Here is a 25,627-nt window from a genome sequence, read left to right as displayed (position 1 = left end):
CCCATGTTTCCTGAAACTCCGCTGCCCTTTCCTGGTGGGGAGAGCATAGAGGAAAAGCAGCTTTGCAGGATCAGACCCAGGTCCATCTGATCCTGTGTTCTGATCCTACCATGAGCCGCTGGGAAGGTCGCAAGAAGAGCATGAGGCTGGCTGATCTTTCCTCCATCCCCGGCATTAGAGGTAGACTGCATCTGAACAAGGAAGTTCCATTGTATTATCGTGGTTCACAGCCATTAACAGACCTCTCTGCCTCCATGATGGGAGAGGGACTTTAGCCCAGTGGGCAGAGCATGGGATTTGCATGCAGGATCATGCAAAGGACCCCTAGGGTCATCTAGTCCAACTATCAGCTGAATAATCCCTTACCGTTGGCCATCCTTGTTGGCAAACAACTGTCTCAGGAGACACTGGAGAACCTCTGCTTAAAAATCTCCAGAGAGGGAGAGATCAAGACCTTCCAAGGGAGTCCGTTCTGCTCTTGAACAGATCTTACCCTTGGAAAGTTCTTCCAAAGGCCTCGTCCACACTTCCTCTTCTTCTGTGCCTATAAAGCATGGGTCCGAGTGGTTTCCTCCTTGCCCCACTCCTCTCCCAGGAAAAAGCCTGCTCTTTAGTGCTGAATCAGAACAAACAGCAATCCACAGAAAACCTGGATGGCTGTTTGCTCTGATTAAGTGCTAAAGAGCAGCTTTCTCTAGAGGAAAGCGGGACAAGAGGATAAGCCCAAAGCAACTTCCTCTGAACTTGTGTGACTCCTTTTCAAGGGCCATCGCTATGTCTTGGGGTCTGGAATTCTGTACACGGATAAAGTCATTGCAGGACCTCAGCTCCTTTGATAAACCTGTGAAGTTCTGTGCAAGCCTATCTCCTTGGCCAGCAGAGCTGTTACTGTTGGGGGGTATTGGTAGAAGCAAGAACCTCTGTTGAAGGAGGAGAGTTGTATTGTGTGGTGGTGCTGTCAAGAGAAACGGGGACTTTGCAAGCCTGATGAACGGTATACCAGCCAGAAACACTTAAAGAGACACAGCACAGAGCTGACGAAATGGGCACCCCAATGGAAAAACCACTTTGGGGTGGCAGGGGCATCATTCAGGTAGTCATAGTTGTTTTTACCCTCACGTAAGAAAATAAAGAGTTTGGGACACGGGTGGCACTGTGGGTTAAACCACAGAGCCTAGAACTTGCCGATCAGAAGGTTGGCGGTTCGAATCCCTGCGACGGGGTGAGCTCCTGTTGCTCGGTCTCCTACCAACCTAGCAGTTTGAAAGCATGTCTAAGTAGATAAATAGGTACCGCTCCGGCGGGAAGGTAAACGGTGTTTCTGTGAGCTGCTCTGGTTCGCCAGAAGCGGCTTAGTCCTGCTGGCCACATGACCCGGAAGCTGTACGCCGGCTCCCTCGGCCAGTAAAGCGAGATGAGCTCCACAACCCCAGAGTCGGCCACGACTGGACTTAATGGTCAGGGGTCCTTTAAGAACATAAAGAAAGCTTGCTGGATCAGGCCAAATGGCCCACCCAGGCCAGCATCCTCTCCCCACAGTGGCCATGTAGACGTCCCAATGGGAAACGTCTGCAAGCAAGATTGGAGCGCAAGAGCCCTCTCCTCTTCCGTGGTTCCATGCTTTCGCCCTTCAAAATGGGCACCTTAACCCCGGAAGAGCCACTCCAAAGGCAGCAGGGCAGAAACTCCTCAGGGTCACAGAATCAGAGCCCTGGGAAGGGTCTCTCGTTGAGCCCCCTGGCAGAGCAGGAAGCCCACTCCCAAAGCACCCCATAGGCAAGCACCCGGCTCACCACCACTTTCCTTCCAAAGCAAAACGGGTGGATTCTTGCAAAAGTTCAAAAGTCCTTTATGCCAGCACAGCCCATCTTTAGCATGGAAAGAAGGGGCTGTTTTGCAAAACTCCTTATCTCTGAGCAACTGTGGTGGCCTTCAGGAATCCTGGGTGTTACAGGGCTGGCTGCGGCGATCCATGCATTGCAAGTTCCTCCACTTTCAAAGCTGGCTACAGGACCTCCCAGATGTCGGCCACATCTGGGACCTGTTTCCCTGTTGGCCGAGGACTCCATTTCTGGTGGGCCTCAGGCGCAGACAATATCAGCACCCGCAGAAGGAAAGGGGATGTGGCCCGCCTGGCTGCCACCCTCCAACAACTTTCGTTCTGATGCGGAATCTCCCACCTGGTCTACAAAACGGGCTACGCAGAAGTACAGAAGAATTGGAAGGGGTTCCGAGGGTCATCTAGTCCAACCCCCGAACATGCAGGAATCACAGCATGAAGTGGAAAGGGTGTGTGTTTCAAAAGGCTGCTGAATAATCCCAGGAGCCTCCCTCTCTGGCCGCAACAAGTTCCCTTCCCACCCCGGTCTCCAAGAATGCACAGGATAATAAGAAGGGCACAACCAGAAGTGAGCAAATGCAGTTTGAGATGCTTGGGAAATACTTGGGAGCGTCTCCACCCCCATCGTTCTGCCGGACACTGAGGTCCAGCTCCAAGGGCCTTCTGGCGGTTCCCTCACTGCGAGAAGCCAAGTTATAGGGAACCAGGCAGAGGGCCTTCTCGGTGGTGGCACCCTGTTCAGGGAATTTTTAAATTTGTGGCATTTTAATGTATTTTTAATCTTTGTTGGAAGCCGCCCAGAGTGGCTGGAAAACCCAATCAGATGGGCAGGGTACAAATAATAAATTACTATTACTACCCACCCTGTGGAACGCCCTCCCACCAGATGTCAAAGAGAAGAACAACTACCAGACTTTTAGAAGGCATCTGAAGGCAGCCCTGCTTAGGGAAGCTTTTAATATTTGATGCATTACTGTATTTTAATATTTTGTTGGAAGCCGCCCAGAGTGGCTGGGGAAGCCCAGCCAAATGGGCAGGGTATAAATACATTGGTACCTCGGGTTAAGTACTTAATTTGTTCCGGAGGTCCATACTTAACCTGAAACTGTTCTTAACCTGAAGCACCACTTTAGCTAATGGGGCCTCCTGCTGCTGCGCTGCCGCCGGAGCCCGATTTCTGTTCTCATCCTGAAGCAAAGTTCTTAACCTGAAGCACTATTTCTGGGTTAGCGGAGTCTGTAAGCTGAAGCGTATGTAACCCGAGGCAGTGGCGTAGCGTGGGTTGTCAACACCCGGGGCAAGGCAAGTAATTTGCACCCCCCCCCCTGCACTGTCTCTCCCCCAGATAGTCCCTCGCTCTCTCTCCGCACTGCACCGCACCGCACCGCACGCCCGGCACCTCCCCCCCCCCCAGTGGGCGGCGAACCGGCGGCTCGGATCGGATTCGCACAGCCAGCACTGCAGTGAGAGAGAGTGAGTGAGCCAGGTAGGGGCAGAGAGCTGCGAGTGCGAGCGCCCCCCCCATGTTGCGCCCGGTGCAGCCGGCCCCCCCTGCACCCCCCACGCTATGCCACTGACCTGAGGTACCACTGTAATAAATTATTATTATCATTATTATTAGAAGAGGAGGAGCCTGCGGAAGGGTGGAAAGTGGGGACCAATTGCTCCACAGGGGCAAGACCTACTGCTGCTGAGTTGTGTCTGGTTTCCTTGACCAAAGACTCAGCGTCACTGCTAAGGGCCTCTGCATCCTCTGACTCAATCTCTGGCTCTAGCCCTGCCTGAGCGAGATCTCCTCCTCCCCAGAAACGACTCCCTCTTCCCATCCCCACGGAAAACGCTCCTCGTCTTGCATCTATCTCCATGGCTTCACCTGCTCCCTGGGCTTCCGTGGTGAGATGCTTGGGCTCCTCAGTCCAGGGCGTGGCATGCACGGCCACGCTCCAGTCGCTCCACGTGCCAATCTCGTTGTCCTTGGCTGCCACCTGGATGATGTACTCCTTGCCCGCGTAGGCGTCGGTGATGATGTGGGTCGTCCCGTCTGACAGCTCCACCTGCAAGGGGGAGAAGGGGAGGGTCATTGGGGGGGGGGTGGCTGCTGATGAATTCACAGCGTCCCGGCACCTCTTGGGGGTGAGATGTTGTGGCCATGGCTCCGCGCAGAACTGGGGGTGCCCAAACGTCCGATGGCACAGGTTAGGAAGCTGCCAAGTGCCACCTGGAAGCCATGACAAGCCCCTGAGAGCATCTTGATTGGCATTCCTAGCCTGGCAAACTTGGCACCCAACCCAGCTAGGTTTTGAGGAGCAGTAACTGGCATGAGAGCCAAACCATAGAGAAACAGACAAACAGATACAGTATTTTCTGGATGATAGGAAACAAACCTTTTTGGTGTACGTAAATCCAGCTATACAGGGCTTACTCTTGGGTAAATGTATCAGGGATTGCATGCCCAGGGAGGCACAGACAGGGGGGGGGGCATATGGGCCACTTGGCCCAGGCCTCCGATTCCAAGGGGGGGCCTCGGTCAGCATACATTCCCTATGTATTTTTAAAAAGCACTAACCTAGACAGCATCTTAAAAAGCAGAGACATCACCTTGCCAACAAAGGTCCGTATAGTCAAGCTCTGGTTTTCCCAGTAGTGATGTATGGAAGTGAGAGCTGGACCATAAAGGAGGCTGATCGCCGAAGAATGGATGCTTTTGAATTATGGTGCTGGAGAAACTCTTGAGAGTCCCATGGACTGCAAGAAGATCAAACCTCTCCATTCTGAAGGAAATCAGCCCTGAGTGCTCACTGGAAGGACAGATCCTGAAGCTGAGGCTTCAATACTTTGGCCACCTCATGAGAAGAGAAGACTCCCTGGAAAAAGACCCTGATGTTGGGAACGATGGAGGGCGCAAGGAGAAGGGGACGACAGAGGAAGAGATGGTTGGACAGTGTTCTCGAAGCTACCAGCATGAGTTTGACCAAACTGCGGGAGGCAGTGGAAGACAGGAGGGCCTGGCCTGCTCTGGTCCAGGGGGTCACGAAGAGGCAGACACGACTAAACGACTAAACAACAGCAACATTGTATATCTATATTTTCCATTTTGTCTTTATATGCAGATACGGTTCAAGCCTTGAAATAAAATTATTTGTCAGCATAACTTTTGTGAATATTATTTATATACTTACTTATTTATAAGACTTCAGCTATCCCCAGGGTAAAAAAAACAGGGGGGGGGCACATTATGTACCTGGCCTGGGCCTCTGATTGCTGCTCATCAAAGTTCTCAGCCGTCAACCTTGAAAAGAGGGACTTTTCCGCTGCAGGGAATTTTCACAAGATAACCACTCCGCCCCCCCCCCCCAATTATACACTCAATAAATGAGTGAGTTGCACAATTGACACCTAATACTAGGCCTCTTCTGGGCCCTTTTATGGCTCATTTTTTAAAAAAAGAAAGCTCACAAAATTGGCACTTCCAGAATAATGGTATCAACAGCTTTCCTGAATCATTAGCTTTGGAAAGGCAGGTGCTTGGATTGGGGCCGGGGTGGGTGGGAAACAGTGAACCATTTTACCCCCAGCTCAGGTCCTGGGCTACCTCTTAGCCAACTCTGGGTTTGTTTGTTTTTAAAAATAATAAAAATAAAATAAAAAAGAAAAAAATCAGAATCGGACAATAGAAACAAAATCACAATCTCCACTAACAAAGGCAAGAGAGGAGCTGGGACTGCTGCAAAGCCGGGAAAACTTTGGCCTCCATCTCCCTGCTCTGCTAGTCCTCCTTGGCGAAGGGAGAGGAGATGCTGGAACCACTGGTATAAATGGTATCTGGATTAGGAAGGGGGTTCACAGGTAACGCACAAGACCCTTGAACTGCATGAGTGAAAAGCTCCATTGCTAGAAAGAGAACGCAGAGGCGCTGTCAGTCAAGGGAAAGGGTCACTGGAGGGTTAGAAGGAAGACGCTGTTAGATAACTGGGAAGCAGAAGGAACCTGCTAATAGCCCAGGACTAATGCCCAGATGCAAGTGAACTGCTCACTTGACAAAACTGACCAGGGACTGGCAAAGGCTTCGGCCCAGTAAGGAGCGTCTCCACCCCCATTGTTCAGCCCGGACACTGAGCTCCAGCTCCGAGGGCCTTCTGGCGGTTCCCTTGCTGTGAGAAGCGAGGTTACAGGAAGCAGGCAGACGGCCTTCTCGGTGGTGGCGCCCCTCCCATCAGATATCAAGGAAACAACCAACTATCTGACTTTTAGAAGACATCTGAAGGCAGCCCTGTTTAGGGAAGTTTTTAATGTTTGAAGTTTTATTGTGTTTTTAATATTCTGTTGGGAGCCGCCCAGAGTGGCTGGGGAAACCCATCCAGATGGGCGGGGTATAAATAGTAAAATTATTATTGCGATTATTCTTATTAGAAGGCACGACTCAGAGGCTGGGGCTTTCGCTTTCTTACTGAAGACTCTTCCCCCAAATTCCAAAATGCTCACATGCTCTCCTTGGGCTCTCTTGCTTGTTCAGATGAGCCTCCCAACTGTCCTCTTTCCGCGCCTCTCCTTTCTCCAAGATTAGAGGCTGGATCTGCCTTTGTGCATGAGCTGGCTGAGTGCAGGCCATTGCTCAGAGACAGTTCCAAGGCTTGCCTCTCTGCCAGCCCTTCCATTTCGAGATGGGGAGAGACCAAAGCCGTTCCAAAATGTCATCACCCCATTTTGTGTTGTCCTGGTCAATTTGACCAGGACGTGCAGTTTCCCAAAATAATCCGGAAAGCCTTTTAAGAGCTGTCTGCCTAATCAAAGCACAACTTGGCAGGACAACTCAGATCGGACAGATTTCGGCTTGTTTGCAAGCTGTCTTAGCTAACTTTGTTAAAGTGGCCCTGCTAGGAAGGTCAGATTTAACGTCCCAACAAAAGACCTTGGACTGAGATATCCAGCAGTTTGGGTTCAGCAGAGTTTCTGAACTATCCAGCAAATTATGCTGGTAATGTCTGGATTTGAAATTGCTAACAGAATAGCACAAGTCGGCTGCAGAGAACAGAAATGAAGCACTCTGACCCTGTGGAAAACTTCAGTAACCTCAGAGAACCTCTTGCGTGCTGTTGTTCACGGGGATGTTTCCAGTTGGAGCAATGGCATGGTGCTAGTCCCTGATCAAATGACAGAAGCTTTAGGTTTTAGGGCTCTTCAACCCATGCACATAAACCCATTTTCTCCTGGGACAAGCTGCAAAGCTACATCACTCTTTTCTCAAGGATTAATGCTTGAGTCAACAGTGTGATGCAGCAGCAAAAAAAGCCAATGCTCTTCTAGGCTGCATCAACACAGGTCTGGTGTCCAGATCAAGGGAAGTCATAGTCCCACTCTCTTCTGCCTTGGTCAGGCCACACCTGGAATACTGTGTCCAGTTCTGTGCGCCGCAGTTTAAGAAGGTTATTGAGAAGCTGGAAGGTGTGCAGAGGAGGGCGACCAAGTTGGGCAAGGGTCTGGAAACCAAATCTTAGGAGGAGCCCTTGAAGGAGCTGGAGAAGAGGAGACAGAGAGGAGATATGATAGCCATCTTCAAATATCTGAAGGGCTGTCACATGGACGAGGGAGCATGCTTGTTTTCTCCTGCTCTGGAGGGGAGGACTCGAACCCATAGTTTCAAGTTACAAGAAAGGAGATGCCGATTAAACATTTGGAAAAACTTTCTGAAAGTAAGAGCTGATCAACAGTGGAACGGACTACTGGGAAATAATATATAATGAGTTGAAAGAAATGTTCCAATTAACATTTGTAAAAAAGCCTGAAGCATTTCTGTTAGGGATTATAGGGAAAGACCTGGCAAGGAAACTAAAAAACATTTTCATGTATGCGACAATGGCGGCAAGAGTCTTAATAGCACAAGGATGGAAGAACGAAGAAATCCCCACCAAAGAACTGTGGCAAGAGAAAATGATGGACTATGTGGAATTGGCGAAAGTGACACACAAACTGCGTGACAAGGACAACTGTGACTTCAAAGAAGAATGGGAACCTTTTACAAAATACTTAAAGATACAACAAACTGAATTGGACTCCTTGGCAGGTTTTGAATAAACATACACAAATTTATTACAGTGGTACCTTAGGTTAAGTACTTAATTCGTTCCGGAGATCTGTACTTAAACTGAAACTGTTCTTAACCTGAAGCACCACTTTAGCCAATGGGGCTTCCTGCTGCCGCCGCGCCACCGGAGCAAGATTTCTGTTCTCATCCTGAAGCAAAGTTCTTAACCTGAAGCACTATTTCTGGGTTAGCGGAGTCTGTAACCTGAAGCGTATGTAAACTGAGGTACCACTGTATTGGTAAGATATAGATAAGATAAATTAAGGATCTTTACAGTTTTGTAATATGCAGAGATTAACATGTGCTGAAAAATCAGAGAGAGCAGCTGAGGGGAGTCTGGGGGGTGGTTCTGGTTTGGGGAGGGGGAGGGAAAAATAGGGGGGAATGAGGATGATATGTTTTTGATAAATTGTTATGTTGAAATTCTTAATAATTTTTTTTAAAAAAACAAACAAAAATAACAACAGTGGAGCGGACTCCTCTGTCTGAGACAGCAACTATTTGCCCCCTTTCATGATCACTACACGACCCCCCCCCTTGCCATGTTCCAGTGTTCCTCCTTGCTCATTTTTTCCTTCCAAACTGTGCACCCTTTTCCCGGCAGACGAGTTATCTCAGCCCCTTGACATTTTGGCTCCCCCTTTCTGCAACTGGATGGTGTGTCCCGAGAAAAGCGTCTTACCCCCCCCCCCCAAAAAAAACCCTTGTGCTTTCCCCTTACACACTGCCAACACTTTCATCACTCAGACTCCCCAAGGACACCCCTCTGGACAGGACGGTGCTCAATGCGCTGGCTACTCTTGCGGGCCCTTGTGGCCGCAGGTGAGGAGCGCATGTTTCGGGAGATGTGTCAGTGTGACAGGCAACATGTTTGGGAGGCCAGGAAGCTGGGGCGGATGGTGTGAGTTAACCAGCGGAGCCTGCGAAACCAGAAACAAGCTATTAGCGATCCATTAGGGCGAGGTATCCAATTCCTGGCTAGGTAATCCATTAAAGGAACATCTGAGCGCATTAGAAGCGCACTCGGGCAGGGCAGGACGTGGCTGCGAGGCAGCAGGAGGAAGCGGGGGCCAAGCTGGCTTGAGTTACACACTTAAAAGCCGGGAGGGGAAAGAAACGGTGCCCTAAATATTTAATGCTTCGTGTTTAAGGAGCCAGAACAGGAAAGCCGCCCAAGGAAACCTTGAGGTGACAGCGGCTGCCTTTCCCACAAGCCTCTTCCTCTTTCCGTCTCCTGGAAGTGAGGTTCTTCCCAGCAGCCACGGGAAGGTGCTGGGTGGGCAAAGAGGTGGCCGTCCAAGGGCATCGCCCAAGACGCCGGACCCTCAGATGGGTCCATCCAGCAAAGCATTGTCTCGTGGCCCCCTGGACACCATCCCACAGGCCATTCGGGACCCCAGAGCCCTGGCAGCGCCTAAGCGCAGCTCTGCAGGATCAGACCAAAGGCATGTCCAGACCAACATCTTATTTTCTGTGTGGTCTGGATGGCTCTGGGTAGCTTATTCAAGACAAGGAGCTCTTAGTACATGGCTGCTGATGTTGAAATTCATTCATGACCACCGGTATCTATTCACTAAGCAGGCAAATTGTTTGCCTGTCCAGTGCATTTGCAAACACGCTCGTTATTCATTTATCTGCTTTCGTCCCACCGATTTTCCTGGAATGCAATCTTACAAGCTTCAGAAATGATGACTCGCCATCGGTAGCATCTAGAAACATGTTTTTGCAGTCACTAAAATTAAGAGCAGAGATTGCGTCCGCCTGACACAACCGAGGCAGCGATGCAACAGGGCATCCTCTCGCTCGTACGTGCAGAAATAGATTTTGTGGACCTTTGGCACAGATTCGGTTCCAGGATGCCTAATTGGGAAGCCTCCTGACTTTGTGGTGGCCTCCAGCTCTCTCAGCAGTTAATCCCATAGGTTAACCAAGTGAGGGTTGAAATCAGTATGGGTCATTCAAGGAGAAACCGGGAGAAGCTGCTGGGATCTGGCCCAAACAGCTGTGATTCCTGAATTGTCAGGGGTTGGACTAGATGACCCACAGAACCTCTTCCAATTCTGATTCTATGCTTCTATGACATTTGCTTTTGGTTCTTGTGCTTTAGCTCTCAGACGCTTGCACCCAAAACCCTCTTCTGCATTCATGAACAGCTCCCTCCCTATCCCTTAAACGTGTCGCTTAACGGCTAGTGATGCTGCTTAGAAAATCTATTTAAAGTAAAAAAAATGGTTTGGTTCAGTTTGTTTTGCACTGCGAACCCACCAAAGTCAGGTGTCTTGAAACAAGACTCAACTATCCTTTAAAATGCACACTTTTCTGGATTTTGCATTGTCGTTCTCGAGCCCAAAAATGGGTGTAAAAATGCATCTAATGGCAGAAAGGACATTCAAAGGCGCATCCTATGAGGGAATGTTATTTGCAAAAATATGTATACCAAGGCAATGCTGCAAACATAAAGAACTGCACAGTTAAAGGTTGATAGATTTCAGAGAGAAATCAAAAGAAACAGATTTCCTATCCTTCTGACCACCGGTTGCTGGAAATGAAAGGAGGGGAGAGTTCTGGTCTTGCGTTCGAATCCTGCTTGCGAGTTTCCCTTTGCGGCATCTGCTTGGCCACTGTGAGAACAGGATGCTGGAATAGATTTATGGCTCTACCCCACCTCATTTAATCCCCACAACCACCCTGCAAGGTAGGCTAGCCTGAGATGCAGTGACTGGACCCCCAAGGTCACAGCCACGTGGGGATTCAAATCCTGGTCTCCTCCAGGTCCGAGTCTGATACTCTAACCACTACACCACACTGCCTTCCATGATGGGCCACTGGCTTGATCCAGCAGGGCTATTCTCATGCTCTTATTCTTTTGCGCAATAAAGAGAAAGAGAGTGCAACAAAAGCAACCATCAGATTTTCCAAGCGAAGGGAAAAGTCAGTTCCAAAAAGCAGAACAGGCAAGTTGGCACAAATATAGGAGAAAGGAAAAGATGGAGAAAGGAAAGATGGAGCAAGCTTGTTTTCTTGAACCCATGGCTTCACGTGACAAAGCCACTTCTGCCCTTGGGAGGAGCTGGGGTTGCGGGCGTCATGGCCCCAACACGAGTGTGGCGGTTGGAGCCCAGCCCCTGCATGATTGGGGGAATCCCCGGCCGCATCACCCTCTGGCCGGCCAATCAACTGGCTCTGGGGGCGTGGCCTGCCATATTTAAGGCAGGCACAGCCAGGGATCTCCCTCTTTTGCTGCCTACCATCTGTTCCTGTTTCCCACCCTCCCGCCCTATAAGGTTTTCATTCCTTGACCTTGCTATGGACCTTGGTTGGTCGCCATTGAGGGGCCTGGTAGGAATTTTTCCAAATTGGCACCAGCCACTTGGTTTTCACCTGCCTCGTAGCAAATCATCACAACTTTCTGGGTATTGGCGGATAGGCATTGGTATTGCTCTGTAGATGGAAGAGGGGAGGAAGCGCCATCACCTGCCCCACATATTGAAGGGTAGTCTGGTAAAGGATTCTGGGGGGCATGGCCCTGACTGAAGCCTGGGGAGGTGAGGGCCTAAGGCACGCCCCCTAGCGGTTCCTAGTTGATGTGCATCAGCAGGACTCCCCCTACTGGTGGTTAACCCTTCTTGGACTTCAAGCGGACGGGCTGGAGTCGGATATAGTCGGTTAGGACCAATGCCTAAGCCAATACCGCTCATCACCTGTAACCAATAAAGTTGTGGCCTTATTTAGCCCATTAACCCTAATAATTGTGTCGTGTGTCTTTATTTCCACTGGGGGTGGGGGGGTGGGGGGACTCGCCACGCAAGAAAGGAGATTCCAGCTAAACATTAGGAAGAACTTTCTGTTGGGAAGAACATTAGGAAGAACTTTAGGAAGAACGTTCTGTTGGGAAGAGCTGTTTAACCTTCCTTGGAGGTTTTTAGGCAGAGGTCGGATGCCCAGCTGTCCTGGATGCTTTAGCTGAGATTTCTGCCTTGGAGGGGGGGTCTCTTCTATCTCAACAATTCTATGATTCTACAATCACCTCTGGGACTCCAGCACTTTGCACCTTCTCAAGTGCTATTTTGCCGTTCTGCGAAAGAAAGCTTGTTTGGTTTGTGCGAGTGCTTTCATCCTGGAGGTCTTCAGAGTACTTTTCCCCTTTGTGTGTGCTTAATACTGCAGGGCACACCCAGCGCTCAAATAATCTGAGGGAATGCAAGATCAGAACTGCGAATATTCAGCAGCCTCTCAACCTGTAGAGCAGAGCAAATTGCAGCTTCAGAGAACGGAGCCATCCCACAGGAGAGACGGGACGGTATTTAGAGTGAGGAGGTGACCTTTCGGGAGGAATTAGCGGAGGACGAGGTGGCCGAGATGAGTAGCTCAGAGAAACGGGGGTTGTAAAAGGAGGCCGTTCTTCTCTCTTGGGGGAGAGCAAGAGCTGCAAAATTAGGGCACGGGGCTTTGAAAAAAGAAGGAGGGTGGGGGGAGACTGACATAGGACTAAATGCAGAGGCTTCCTGGGTAGGAAGCGTAAAGGGAAACTGGCAGCTCAGCATAAACGGAGCTTTTTAAAAGGAGGCAATACCAGACGCACAAACTGGAACCTCTCTTTTTGATGCAAAGGAGAGCTGGAAAGAGCTGGATGGATCCCTGGTGGCTGAGGAAGGAGCTTTCTAATGACCTGCAGAACTAAAGGAAAGCATGCAGGATTTTTTCTAAAAAATTTTTTGAGGTGGGAGCAAACTGGCACTGCGGAGGAGGCAAAGGAGAGAAGGAACACTCTGTGGCAGCTCTGAAAGGAGTTTCAGGAGGGAAAGAGATGTCAGAGGAGCAGCAGGGGCAGGGAAAGCGGCCAGGCAGAATCGCTGTGGCTCCTTGAATTGTGAGCGAGGCTAGTCCTCATGAACCCTGACCCCTTGCAAATGTTGGATCGTTTGTGGATTTTCTTGGGACTAGGCACAAACCCCCCGTCTCCTCACGTTAGGTAAAGGTAAAGGTACCCCTGCTGGTACGGGCCAGTCTTGACAGACTCTAGGGTTGTGCGCCCATCTCACTCAAGAGGCCGGGGGCCAGCGCTGTCCGGAGACACTTCCGGGTCACGTGGCCAGCGTGACATCGCTGCTCTGGCGAGCCAGAGCCGCACACGGAAACGCCGTTTACCTTCCTGCTAGTAAGCGGTCCCTATTTATCTACTTGCACCCGGGAGTGCTTTCGAACTGCTAGGTTGGCAGGCGCTGGGACCGAACAACGGGAGCTCACCCCGCCGCGGGGATTCGAACCGCCAACCTTTCGATCGGCAAGCCCTAGGCGCTGAGGCTTTTACCCACAGCGCCACCCGCGTCCCTCTCCTCACGTTAGAATTGTGTAATTGTGCAGCTGGAACGGACTGCAAGGGTTCTTTAGTCCAACCCCCTTACGAATCTCAACTAATCACGGTTGTTTATTATTTTTTAAATAGACATACAATTTTTTTAAGGTAAGAAAAAACTCTTTTTTCTAATGCTCCTTGATCCACCTGGACTTGTAATTGGAAAAGTTCTAAATACAAATGCATTGGGGGAGGATACAAATTTTAATTTTCCTCCCAAGCTGGTGGCCAGTGACTTTCTCCCTGCCTCCCATTCATATTTTATTTTATTTCCAGCTTAAAAGTTACATTGTCACTCAACAGTCATATCCAGTTCTACAATACTAATGACTTCCTGCTCACCCATCAGTGATGATTTCAGACAATTGCATTTTATAATTCCACCAAATCCATTTTCATCCTCTTTAACAGGTTTCTTAATAGGTTCTGGTCTTTCCCCCTTTAACTCCAAACCCCGCTGTAGACTTCACATATGGAAAGTAACTTTTGAAATAGACCAAAAAAGATCTCCAGTCCTCCTTAAAGGATTCTAAATCTGTGTCTCTTATCAGCGCCGTCAGTTCTGCCATCGCTGCGTATTCCGAGGTTTTCAGCCGCCATTTTTCCTTTGAGGCTAACGGCCAGAGACTTTCTTGTTTTCCTTCCCTGTTCTCCAGAGTTCCTCCCCATATCCACCAGGATTGGAGTGTCATGGTGAGAATGCCAAGGTTGCAGGTTTGATCCCCGTATGGGGCAGCTTCGTATTCCTGCCTTGCACGGGGTTGGACTGGATGACCCTCAGGGGCCCTTTCTAACTCTACAAGCGTTCTGTGAAAGTGCTTTTAAAAAGGAGAATGGGGAAAGCAAGTAAGAAAGGGACACCACGCCCTCATTCAGGCAGAAAGCCTTGAGGTTTCTTGATGGCACCACCCCGTTTGAAAGAAACAGGCTGGCTCCATGGAAAGGGGCTTTTTGAATGTGTTCATCTTAGCAGGTTGACAGCTTCACTGAGTGATTCTTCCGCCCAGGCCCTGCCCTCATGCTTCCCTTAAAACAGGCATCTCCAACTCCCAAGAGACTGAGATCTACTCCCAGTATTAAAAAAAGGCAGTGATCTACTCATAGAAATTAAGAAATGAGGGGAGGATTGCCAAGAGCTGTTGAACTTTTTTTTTGGGGGGGGAGTACCCAGAGTTGTTGAGCCCGGGGGGGGGGGTGTGTGTGTGTGTCAAAAAACGCTCACCAGAAAGCCCTGCACCGAAAATCGCCAACAGCATCCAATAAATGACAGCACACTTTCCGCTGCCACCAATCAGCCTCTCGATAAAAGATGACAATCGCGCCTGCACTCCCACATTCTCCCCCTCTGCAGCGATCGATTAGGATCACCCCGCGATCGATCAGGATCACACTGGCAGTCTACTGTACCTGTCAATCGCGGCCAACCGGTTGAACATGTCTGCCTTAAATGAATCACAAAGCTGATTGAATGATTCACTGCCGGTCACTTGTCCCACGAATAGCTGCCAGGTTTTGCCCACTTAGCCCCTGACTGTGTATTTCGCCCTCCATCCAGGGCAAAGACAAGGATGCCCAAGGAGCTGAAAGGTTTACTTGTGAATGGCAAACAGCAATTCCCTTGCCGATTCAGGATGCTTTGACCCAAGGGCTGGAGAAATGCCACTCAGTTGCACGCTCAGAGGCGCTCTCATCTCAATGAGCTGAGCTCTGCCTCCACCTTGTGATTGGGCTGGGCATTCATAAATATACGGATGATACCCAGCTCTACCTCTCTTTCAAATCAGAACCAGTGAAGGCGGTGAAGGTCCTGTGTGAGTGTCTGGAGGCAGTTGGAGGATGGATAGCAGCTAACAGATTGAGGTTGAATCCTGACAAGAGAGAAGTACTGTTCTTTGGGGATAGGGGGCGGGCTGGTGTGGAGGACTCCCTGGTCCTGAATGGGGTAACTGTGCCCCTGAAGGACCAGGTGCGCAGCCTGGGAGTCATTTTGGACTCATAGCTGTCCATAGGGGTGCAGGTCAATTCTGTGTCCAGGGCAGCTGTTTACCAACTAATCCAGAATGCAGCAGCTAGACTGGGGATTGGGAACGGCCGCCGAGAACATATAACACCAGTTTTGAAAGACCTACATTGGCTTCACTGAGGTTCAGCTCCGAGGGCCTTCTGGCGGTTCCCTTGCTGTGAGAAGCCAAATTACAGGGAACCAGGCAGAGGGCCTTCTCGGTGGTGGCACCCGCCCTGTGGAACGCCATCCCATCAGATATCAAGGAAATAAACAACTACCAGACTTTTAGAAGACATCTGAAGGCAGCCCTGTTTTAATGTTTAACAGACCACTGTATTTTAATACTTTGTTGGAAGCCTCCCAGAGTGGCTGGGGAAACCCAGCCAGATGGGCGGGGTATAAATAATAAATAATAAATAAATAATAATTATTATTATACTACCCACAGCGGCTCTGGAGGCAGAAATGCCTCTGAATTCCAGTTGCTGGAAACCTCAGGAGTGGAGACCTACTCTGTTGCCAACCACACAGGACCCTCTCCTCCACCACCCCCAGCCGGACCAACGACAGCAGAGGTTGCCACTCACGTGTTGCCACTGGTCAATGATGAGCGGCCGGTACCTCAGGAAGAACTTGAGGGGGAAGGAGTCCGGATCGGGCCACGAGGAAGGGTACTGCCACGTCACCAGAAGCCTCCGGGCGTTGTTGGGGATGGGCTTAGCCACCACGTTCTCTGGAGGGTCCGGCTTTACTGTTCAAGGAAACAAGACATGGGAGGAGGAGGAGAAAACCTTGGTGAGAAAAGAAACATTTCCGTGCAAATACCGCCTCTCAGAATTGTAGGGCTGTAGAGCTCAAAGGAAAAGCAATGACAAACCTAGATAGCATCTTAAAAAGCAGAGACATCACCTTGCCAACAAAGGTCCGTATAGTTAAAGCTCTGGTTTTCCCAGTAGTGATGTATGGAAGTGAGAGCTGGACCTTCAAGAAGGCTGACCACCGAAGAATGGATGCTTTTGAATTATGGTGCTGGAGGAGACTCTTGAGAGTCCCATGGACTATAAGAAGATAAAACCTCTCCATTCTGAAGGAAATCAGCCCTGAGTGCTCACTGGAAGGACAGATCCTGAAGCTGAACTTTGGCCACCTCGTGAGAAGAGAAGACTCCCTGGAAAAGACCCTGATGCTGGGAAAGATGGAGGGCACAAGGAGAAGGGGACGACAGAGGACAAGATGGTGGGACAGTGTTCTCGAAGCATGAGTTTGACCAAACTGTGGGAGGCAGTGGAAGACAGGAGTGCCTGGTGTGCTCTGGTCCAGGGGGTCACAAAGAGTCGGACACGACTAAACAACAACAAAGAGCTCAAAGGGATCCCCAACGGGGATCTAGGCCAAGCCCCCCACCCAGGTAAAGAATTCACCCAACATCAGTTTAAAAACCTCCAAGGAACCACGGAACCATACAGTTGGAAAGGGACACCTGGGGGTCATCCATTCCAACCCCCTGCAACCTTCGTCTGTGTGCTGCACAGCAGGGACTGGCAAGCAAGCAGGCGGCAGCTAGGAAAGCTGGCTATCTAATCATCATCATCATCATCATCATCATCATCATAATCAAATCACTCCTGCAAATGCAAAGCCATCTTGCTTTGCTGGCTCTGCTGCCGCCTTCCAACTTTCCCAGTCGCCACTGTGGGAAAGTGTCACCGAGCGATTCATGCGGAACCAGCGCACACGTGAGCGCTCTCTCGTCCAAGAGCACAATGCCCCAAACAAGAGAACCGCCAAGGGCTTTGAAGCCCCAATTCAATGGGCAAAGCCACTGCAGAATCAATGGGGTTGCCAAGGCCCCCCAGGGGAGGACGGTGCCGGGAAGAGGACACCACCCCTCTGACCGACTGGCTGGCGGAGCTGATAACCTTTCCGCAGCTTTGGTGACTCACTGCTATCGTTTTCTGCAGCCCGGGGGGGGGGGGGCTGGGGCTCGATTCTGCTCAGCTCTGGGGACCACGAATTTAATGAGCAGGGTGTGTGTGTGCTCGGAGGGGGTGAGCACAGTAGAAAGACTTGGTAGAGGTTGTGGGTTGAGAAGGTGTAAAAGGAAACAGACTAGAAGCAATCGGCGGGATAGCTCTGCTATGCTGGAAACCCCAAGAGGGGAGAGTTGGCTTTGAGTTCGAAAAGCGATTGTGAGTCTCCCACAGGCCTAGCGAATAATAATAATAATAATAATAATAATAATTTATTGTTTATACCCTGCCCATCTGGCTGAGCTTCCCCAGCCACTCTGGGTGACTCCCAATCAAGTGTAAAAAACAATACAGCATTAAATATTAAAAACTTCCCTAAACAAGGCTGCCTTCAGATGTCTTTTAAAGATAGGATAGCTGCTTATTTCCTTCACATCTGAAGGGAGGGCGTTCCACAGGGCAGATGCCACTACCGAGAAGGCCCTCTGTCTGGTTCACTTCTCACAATGAGGGAACCGCCAGAAGGCCCTCGGCGCTGGACCTCAGTGTCCAGGCTGAACAATGGGGTTGGAGATGTTCCTTCAGGTATACTGGACTGAGGCCGTTTAGGGCTTTCAAGATCAGCACCAACACTTTGAATTGTGCTCAGAAACATACTGAGAGCCAGTGTAGGTCTTTCAAGACTGGTGTTATGTGGTCTCAGCAGCCGCTCCCAGTCACCAGTCTAGCTGCCGCATTCTGGATTAGTTGTAGTTTCCGGGTCACCTTCAAAGGTAGCCCCACGTAGAGCGCATTGCAGTAGTCCAAGCGGGAGATAACTAGAGCATGCACCACTCTGATGAGACAGGGCAGACTGTGGGCAGGGAGGGTCTCATCCAGATGGAGCTGGAAGACAGCTGCCCTGGAAACAGAACTGACCTGCGCCTCCATGGACAGCTGTGAGTCCAAAATGACCCCCAGGCTGCTCACCTGGTCCTTTAGGAGCACAGTTGCCCCATTCAGGACCAGGGAGTCCTCCACACCTGCCCGCCTCCTGTCCCCCAAAAACAGTACTTCTCTCTTGTCAGGATTCAAACTCAATCCGTTAGCTGCCATCCATCCTCCAACCGCCTCCAGACACTCACAGAGGACCTTCACCACCTTCACTGGTTCCGATTTGAAAGAGAGGTAGAGCTGGGTGTCATCTGCATACTGATGAACACCCAGCCCAAACCCCCGATGATCTCTCACAGCGGCTGCATGTAGATATTTAAAAGCATGGGGGAGAGGATGGAACCCTGCGGCACCCCACAAGTGAGAGCCCAGGGGTGGTCCTCTAGGCTTAGTACTGCTCTGGCCTCCAAGGAGGTGATGGAAGCAGAATGACAGAGCTCTTCCGTTTCTGCATCCTGGCCTGCAGCTCCAAGAGGCAGAACACGGCCTGTTCGCCTTTTATGGCTGCTTAATTGTTGCAACGCTTATCTTATTTATGATTGTAATTGTACGTTACCGCTCTTGAATTTTGCAAATAATTTGTAATTGTATGTTATTGCTCTCGAACTTTGCAAATAATTATACAGCTTGCTTCATTTGCAAAACTTATCCCGGTTGCAATTCAGCGGACCACTTTGCTCTCTCATGCAAGCTGAGGCTTGAAGATTTAGGGCAGCTGTTACCAACGCAATCTGGCTTCAAGCTGGAGCTGTGGCTGGGAACCGGGGTTCTGTGTGAAGGAGAAGGACTGCAGCCTCTCTCCCTTCCTCTGGCAGAAGGAAAATCTCTACAGTTCACTGGCATGAAGCCATGGAAGTTAAACTAGGGCATGACTGGAGTACAGACCTGCCCCTCCTGCAAGATTTTTGCCCCATCGATTGCCACAGAAAAGTGCAGATCAGAAGGTATGGGAGCATTTTCAACCTTGGGCAGAAAGATATGCATTCTCCCCAAAGAGGGTTTGCAGAACAAAAGAAGTCAAGAAAGGAAGCGAATCTGCATAAAATCTGCATGTAGAAAGTTCTTCCTTAGTCACAATCTCCTTTCTTCTTATTTGAATGCATTGGTTTGAGCCCTCCACTCTGGAGCAGCAGAAAACAAGCTTCCTCCTCTTCAGATAAAAAGGCAAAGGACAATTAAGTCCAGTCAAAGGCGACTATGGGGTTGTGGCACTCATCTTGCTTTCAGGCCGAGGGAGCCAGCGTTTGTCCACAGACAGCTTTCCAGATCATGTGTCCAGCAGGACTAAACCACTTCTGGTACAACGGGACGGAAACCAGAGCACACGGAAATGCTGTTTACCTTCCCGCCACAGTGGTACCTATTTATCTACTTGCACTGGTGTGCTTTCGAACTGCTAGGTTGGCAGAAGCTGGGACACAGCAAGGGAGCTCACTCCGTTGTGGGGATTTGAATCGCCGACCTTCAGATCAGCAAGCCCAAGAGGCTCAGTGGTTTAGACCACAGCGCCACCCACATCCCTTCAGATGCCTTCAGATGCCTTCTAAAAGTCAGACAGTTGTTTATTTCCTTGGCATCAGATGGGAGGGCATTCCACAGGGCGGGCGCCACTACCAAGAAGGCCCTCTGCCTGGTTCCCTGTAACTTGGCTTCTCACAGGGAGGGAACCACCAGAAGGCCCTTGGCTCTGGACCTCAGTGTCTGGGCAGAATGATGGGGGTGGAGATGCTCCTTCAGGTATACTGGATCGAGGCTGTTTAGGGCTTTCAAGATCAGCACCAACACTTTGAATTGTGCTCGGAAACATACTGGGAGCCAGTGTAGGTTTTTCAGGACCAGTGTTATGTGGTCTCGGCGGTCGCTCCTAGTCCCCAGTCTAGCTGCCGCATTCTGGATTAGTTGTAGTTTCCGGGTCACCTTCAAAGGGAGCCCCACATAGAGCGCAACTCCATGACTTCTAGTTTTATGAGACACAGAGAAATATTTCCCCCTCTATCCATTTCCTCCACACTAGGCATCATTTGATAAACTTCTCTCATGCTACTTGTGACTCGCTTCTTTTCTAAGCCAAAAGTTAACCTTAACTATTCGAGGCGAACGAATACATGTATCTATAGGGTAGTGGAAAAGAAGCGCTGTCAGGAAAAGCAGACTTCTAAAAAGGAGTAAAGGAAGCTCAGAAGCAAAGTCTCCTCTTTCTTCCCAGAGCAAACGGCTCTTTTCATGCATATTTATAAATTCTTTATCCCACAGGTTCAAGGTGACTGGAGAGCAGCACTGAAACCCTCATCAGACGACCGCCTGGCACGGACAGCTCTCTTTGAAGCAGCAGCCCTAGGATAGGATAGCTCCTGCAGAATCTCTGTCAGCCAGAACTACTGGCTGCACACTTAGCGATTTACACATAGCTGTCAAGCGTCCCTTATTTGGAGGGACGGTCCCTTATCCCAGCGCCATGTCCCGCTGCTGCCCCCTATTGATGGATGTCCCTTAAATTTCCCGGGTTTCAAAGGAAGCGGCTCCTCTCCCTCCCTCCCTGCCGGCCAGGGAGGAGGGAGGCTCCAACTGTGTTGCTTGGCTGCCCGGCCCGCCCCCCTCCGGCCTCCTCTCACCAGCTTCGGCCCCCGGGAGCCCCTCCCCGCCGGGAGTGGTGGGAGCCTCGGGCCCTTCCACCACCATCCTCCTCGCGGCCGCCGAACTGAGCGTCTCTGCCTGGGGCTTCCCTTCTGCCCATTGCTCCCGCTCCTGCTAGGCCGTACTGTGGCTACGCCGCCGAAGGACCCGGATGAGATGGGCAGCCTGGCATGGTCTATGAATTGCTGAGGAGCCTTGAGAGGAGAGCGAGGGCAACCATAGAGAAAGCAGTTCAGAGAGAGGAGGAAGAGGAGGAGGCGGAGGCGCGGGCAGGTGTTCCAAGGGCTACAAGGGAAGGACCGCAAGCGCTTCTCCCATAGATTTTGTAGTGGTAGACTAGTATAGATGGTCTGATCTGCGGGTTTACTTCGGGCGCTATTTCTCTCCCCCCCTTCCTCCTGTCCCACCTGATGGAATTGAGAGCTGCAGATGGAGAACGAGAGAAAAGATACAGAACTGCAGCAGCATCTTCGTAGCTTGGACTTCGTTTTGCGCGAAAAGTGGTTGCTGCTTGTAGTTATTTAATTGCAGTGTTTCATCGGCTGGTGTCTTGAGCAGCAACCTCTGGAAACGAAGGGCTAAATACCGGCGCTGCTCTCCAAAATTATCTGGTCCCTTTTAACTGGTTGGCTAAAATACCTTATTTTCAAGGCTGCTGGTCCCTTATTTTCAAATCTGTAAGTTGACAGCTATGGATTTACAAAGCTCTGGAAGACTTACGTCCAGGGCATGCCAGAGATCGCCCAAATACTTCTATCCGAGCTCAATCGCTTAGATCATCTGCCGAAGAAGAACTGTTGGTTGCTCCTCAAGTTGGTGAGGCTCATCAGACAATGAGAAACCCAGTCTTTAGTACCATTGTCCCAGTCCTGTGGAACTCTCTGCCACTGGAGAGTCAGCAGGCAATTGAGAACACATCTTTCTGCGATGGGCAATTTATGTGTGTTTTTAACTTTGATGTGGTTGTAATTGTATGGCTTGTTCCATTTTTATTGCTGTCAACCACTTTGACATGGAAATACAACAATCACTATATATAAAAAATAAGTATAACTTTTCTACTAGGGATAACGGACACAGATATAGCAAGAGAAGATCAGAAAATATTCCTCTATGCCACAGGAGCGGCAAGGATCCTCACTGCTAAAAACTGGAAAAAAGAAACTATGCCAACAAAAAAGGAATGGCAAGACAAACTGTTAGAGTATATTGAACGGGCTAGATTACCAGGGGCAATTAGAGATCACACTAGACAAGAGCTTCAAAAAGCATGGGGAAAATGCAGAGAATACTTCACAAAACGGTGCCCTAAAATACATACCTGGACTTGTTTCGATTAACGTCTGCAGGAGACTTTGTGGATATTTAAGTGATAATTAGAAAAATCTGAATAATTATTCATAAAGGAAACAGCTTATAAGAAGTAAATAAGGAGGCCAGATACAGGATAAAGGAAGTCTTTTATTTGGTTGTTTGTGTTGTTGTATGTTATGCTCGCTGTATGTTATGTTCACATTTAATGAGGGTGGACTTCTGTATTGGGGGTGGGGTGGGGGGTTTATGTTATGTTGTAAATAAAATTTCTATAAATAAATAAATAAATAAATAAATAAATAAATAAATAAATAAATAATCACTGATAAACAAACAAACAAATACAGCAAGTCCAGGGGGGGTGTTGGATGCAGCCGAGCACCCCTGAAACTGCCCCCCCTGTCCTGTCCTGACCGTCCTGCGCCTTCTTTCACGAGTCAGTGCCTGGGAGAGGATCCGTCCCGCTGGCTGGAGGGCAATAAAACCTCAAACTATCCCCAGATGTCTCTCTTGGCGCATTAGGGACCCGTCATCTGCGCATCACATGGCGTGTCAGAGGTGGCGTCCCCCCCTAATCGCCTTTTGATATGCGGAATAATTAGCCGGGCCAGGATGCTGCATTTTTAATGCTGTGTGTTCTCTTCCCACAATTCGCCCAAGGCCCCCAATAGAAAACCAGGGGTGGGGTGGGGTGCGAAGTGTGCGCTCTCTCCATGTGCTCTCTCCTTTGCAACCAGAATGTAAACACCATCTGTCAAGGCTGTGCGAGCCATTAGGGCTCCTGAAAAGCAGATCAGGATCCATCGACGTGGCTCGGCTTTCGCCCTGGCCCAGGTACGCCCCGTGCTCTGCAGAGCAGCAGCCAAGAGCTCCCTCGGACACATTTGCAACACTAAGACAAAAGTCTCCTGAGCTGCTGCCCACTTAGAGCATGTGGAACCCAACAAACTTGTCCCTGCAAATCCTGGCATGTTGACCCAAGTTTAGGAGCACTTCAGTGAGAGAGTTCAGGACCCAATCTATCCGTTTCTGGAGTATTCTCCATTAACTACCATATATTTCCGTGTATAAGACTAGGTTTTTTTCCACAGAAAAACAATGTTTAAAATTGGGGGTTGTTTTACACATGGATAGTGCCTGTTAGAATTCCTGCTCTGTGACTGCACTCATGGGATTGTTGTTTTTCACATGATGGTGTATGTTTTGACTCCACAGAGTGGGAAGTGACGGAGACAGGGTGTTTATGTTACTGTGTTCCTTGAAGTGGAACTACTGTCCTTTGTTCTTTGCTGTCTGATGCTAGAGAGAGAGGGAGCCATGTTGCAGTGCTCCGTGTGTCTTTATATGTAAATAAAGTAGATTAGCCAAAATGCTGAGTTGCTGAGGTCTGTTATGCAAACTGCGAAGACTCTGCGGATCCCTAAGTGTACCAATGTCGGCTGGCATCAGTCGCTGTGATGTTCAGGCAGAAGAATGCTTTTGAAGCTCCCGAACGATCGACCAGGAGGGAGGGATCATGCCAGTCAGGCATGTGTCTCTGCCAGGGTCCTACTCGAGTGTAGGCTGAACTCCTGGCGGTGCCTGGGGGGGGGGAGACGTGGTATTGATTGACACTGCAAGTCAGAGATGGTCTGTAGCGTGTTACTGGTGTCTGTGGCAAGGGGTGGTGTTGACTGGTTGCTGCTGCAGCAATTGGGCAGGCAATAGGCTGCTTCTACTGGTGAGGGGACAGACGTTAGGAAGTTTTTGCGATGTGCGCGAGTGAGTTTTCCCCCCGGCAATCCCCCCCCCAAAAGCTCAACAACTGTGGGCAATCTCACCCCCCCGCCATTTTCTACATTTTTGGTCCTCAAAACTAGGGGGCGTCTTATACATGAGGGTGTGCTATACACAGCTGTCCTGCGCGGGCTTTGCCAAGCAGGCTCAGAAGGGAAGACAAATCAGGAACAAAGCCAAGGTCATCTTCCTCCTGCGGTGCAGGTTCAAATCCCCACTAAGCCACAAAACCCCTTGGGAGACTTTGGGAGGGTCCCTCGCTCTTGGCCTGGCCCACTTCGCAGGGTTGTTGTGAAGACAAAAACACGTTGCTGGGCGTTGCTGGTGGTGGGGAACACTGTATGTTTCCCTGAGCTCTTGGGAAGGTAGGTGGGCACCTGCTTCCTTTCCCCGTCACACTCCCAGTGTCTATTGCAGAGTCCGAAGGGGTCCCAGGGGACATCTAGACCAACCCCCTGTGCGAGGGGAAGCTCAGGCAGGCCAGAGAGGGGTGATGCCGTGCTGCGGAAATCCACCAGCTCGCAGAGTGCTGGGCTGGAGACTCACTCTATAAGGGAGCTGAACCATGAGGGAGGAGAGACTCCGTTTGCCATCAGGGGGTGGGGGTGGGGTGGTGGTCTCACCTGTGCTGCCCCCCTCCAGCCCAAGGAGCCTTCGGAATGGAGTTGCTGTCACAGACTTGAGAGAAATGTGCATTTTAATGCACTGAATAGAGCGGAGGATTTTGAGTCATGGGGTGTGTATGCATGAACTTAACGTTTATTTTTTGGCTGCTATTTTGTTAATGTGGTTAATATTGTTTTATAGGTTATAAATGCTGCACAGCTTTGTTAACCGTATAGCATGACTTTTGCTTTAATTGTGACGTGCAGCTTAGTTTTTTTAGCTATCGCTTTGTTAACAGTGTTCTATAGATTGCAACTGTTTCACAGATGATTTGTTGATTATTCGATATGACTCTTGCAGCGTTCGTGATGTTTCACGTCGCTCTACCGTGTTATTGTCATTTATCGCTTGCAAGCCGCTTTGGGATTCACTTGAATGAAAAGCAGCTTAGAAATATAATAAATCAAATCTAAACACCCTCTTGGAAAACCCTGCCGTTGCATAGCTTCTGAATCTTTTCTTGCACAACTCGCACCAAATACCTTTCATACTGCATGTGATGCAGCAGCTGTCCTTGGTTATCCCTGCATTCCCTGATGCTCCCTGGTTGATGAGAGCCTGCACTGCTTTTGCACATTTCACTACGCTGTGATGCTTAACGTCACCCAAAAGGCGGTGGCAAGCAGGATCCTGAGGTTTGCCACTCTGGAGCTTTTCTTAATTCTCTCCTTCTGAATCCAGGGTCCTCGTTCTGTTCTGATCGCTCACACAGCTGCTTGGAAAAGCCTTCCTTCTTCGCCTGCCCTCCGTTTCCTCCGAGCAAAGAGCAAGGCTGAGCTTGCTGGGTCCCTTTCTTCCATCCTGGCAAAGAGCCCATCGTGGGTCTCTGTTTGCTCAGAAGGCATCATTAAGCGAGCAATTCTGGCGGGACGGAGAGCGGAGAGGAAGGCCGGACACGTCGGAGAAACAGCGCATATTTCTGCCGCCATTTAAAATGGAAATGTGCCGCGACTCCGCACAGCGAGCAGCTCATTCCTGTTGGTGTGCAGCTGCAGCAGAGATCAAAGGAACACATCTCTCATTTTCCAGGCGACTGAGTGCTCTTCCTCCA

General features: G+C 50.0%; 1 protein-coding gene and 1 long non-coding RNA gene across 3 annotated transcripts in view; one reads left to right on the top strand and one right to left on the bottom strand.

The window, feature by feature from the left end:
- CNTFR (ciliary neurotrophic factor receptor) overlaps nucleotides 1-25,627 on the bottom strand; it is a 421,418-nt gene that overhangs the window by 5,664 nt on the left and 390,127 nt on the right. For both annotated transcript variants that reach the window (XM_083403130.1, XM_083403131.1), the window contains 2 exons: nucleotides 15,871-16,034; nucleotides 3,714-3,894 (listed from right to left, as the gene is read on the bottom strand). In XM_083403130.1, coding sequence (XP_083259256.1) covers nucleotides 3,714-3,894; nucleotides 15,871-16,034 — 345 coding nt within the window. The remainder of the gene's footprint in view (nucleotides 1-3,713; nucleotides 3,895-15,870; nucleotides 16,035-25,627) is intronic.
- Nucleotides 1-25,627, top strand: part of LOC310659622 — a 325,082-nt gene that overhangs the window by 221,565 nt on the left and 77,890 nt on the right. The window lies entirely within an intron of this gene.

Source organism: Podarcis tiliguerta (genome assembly GCF_965153285.1).
Source record: "Podarcis tiliguerta genome assembly, chromosome: 11".
NCBI lineage: Eukaryota > Metazoa > Chordata > Lepidosauria > Squamata > Lacertidae > Podarcis > Podarcis tiliguerta.
This window is presented reverse-complemented; position numbering and strand designations above follow the sequence as displayed.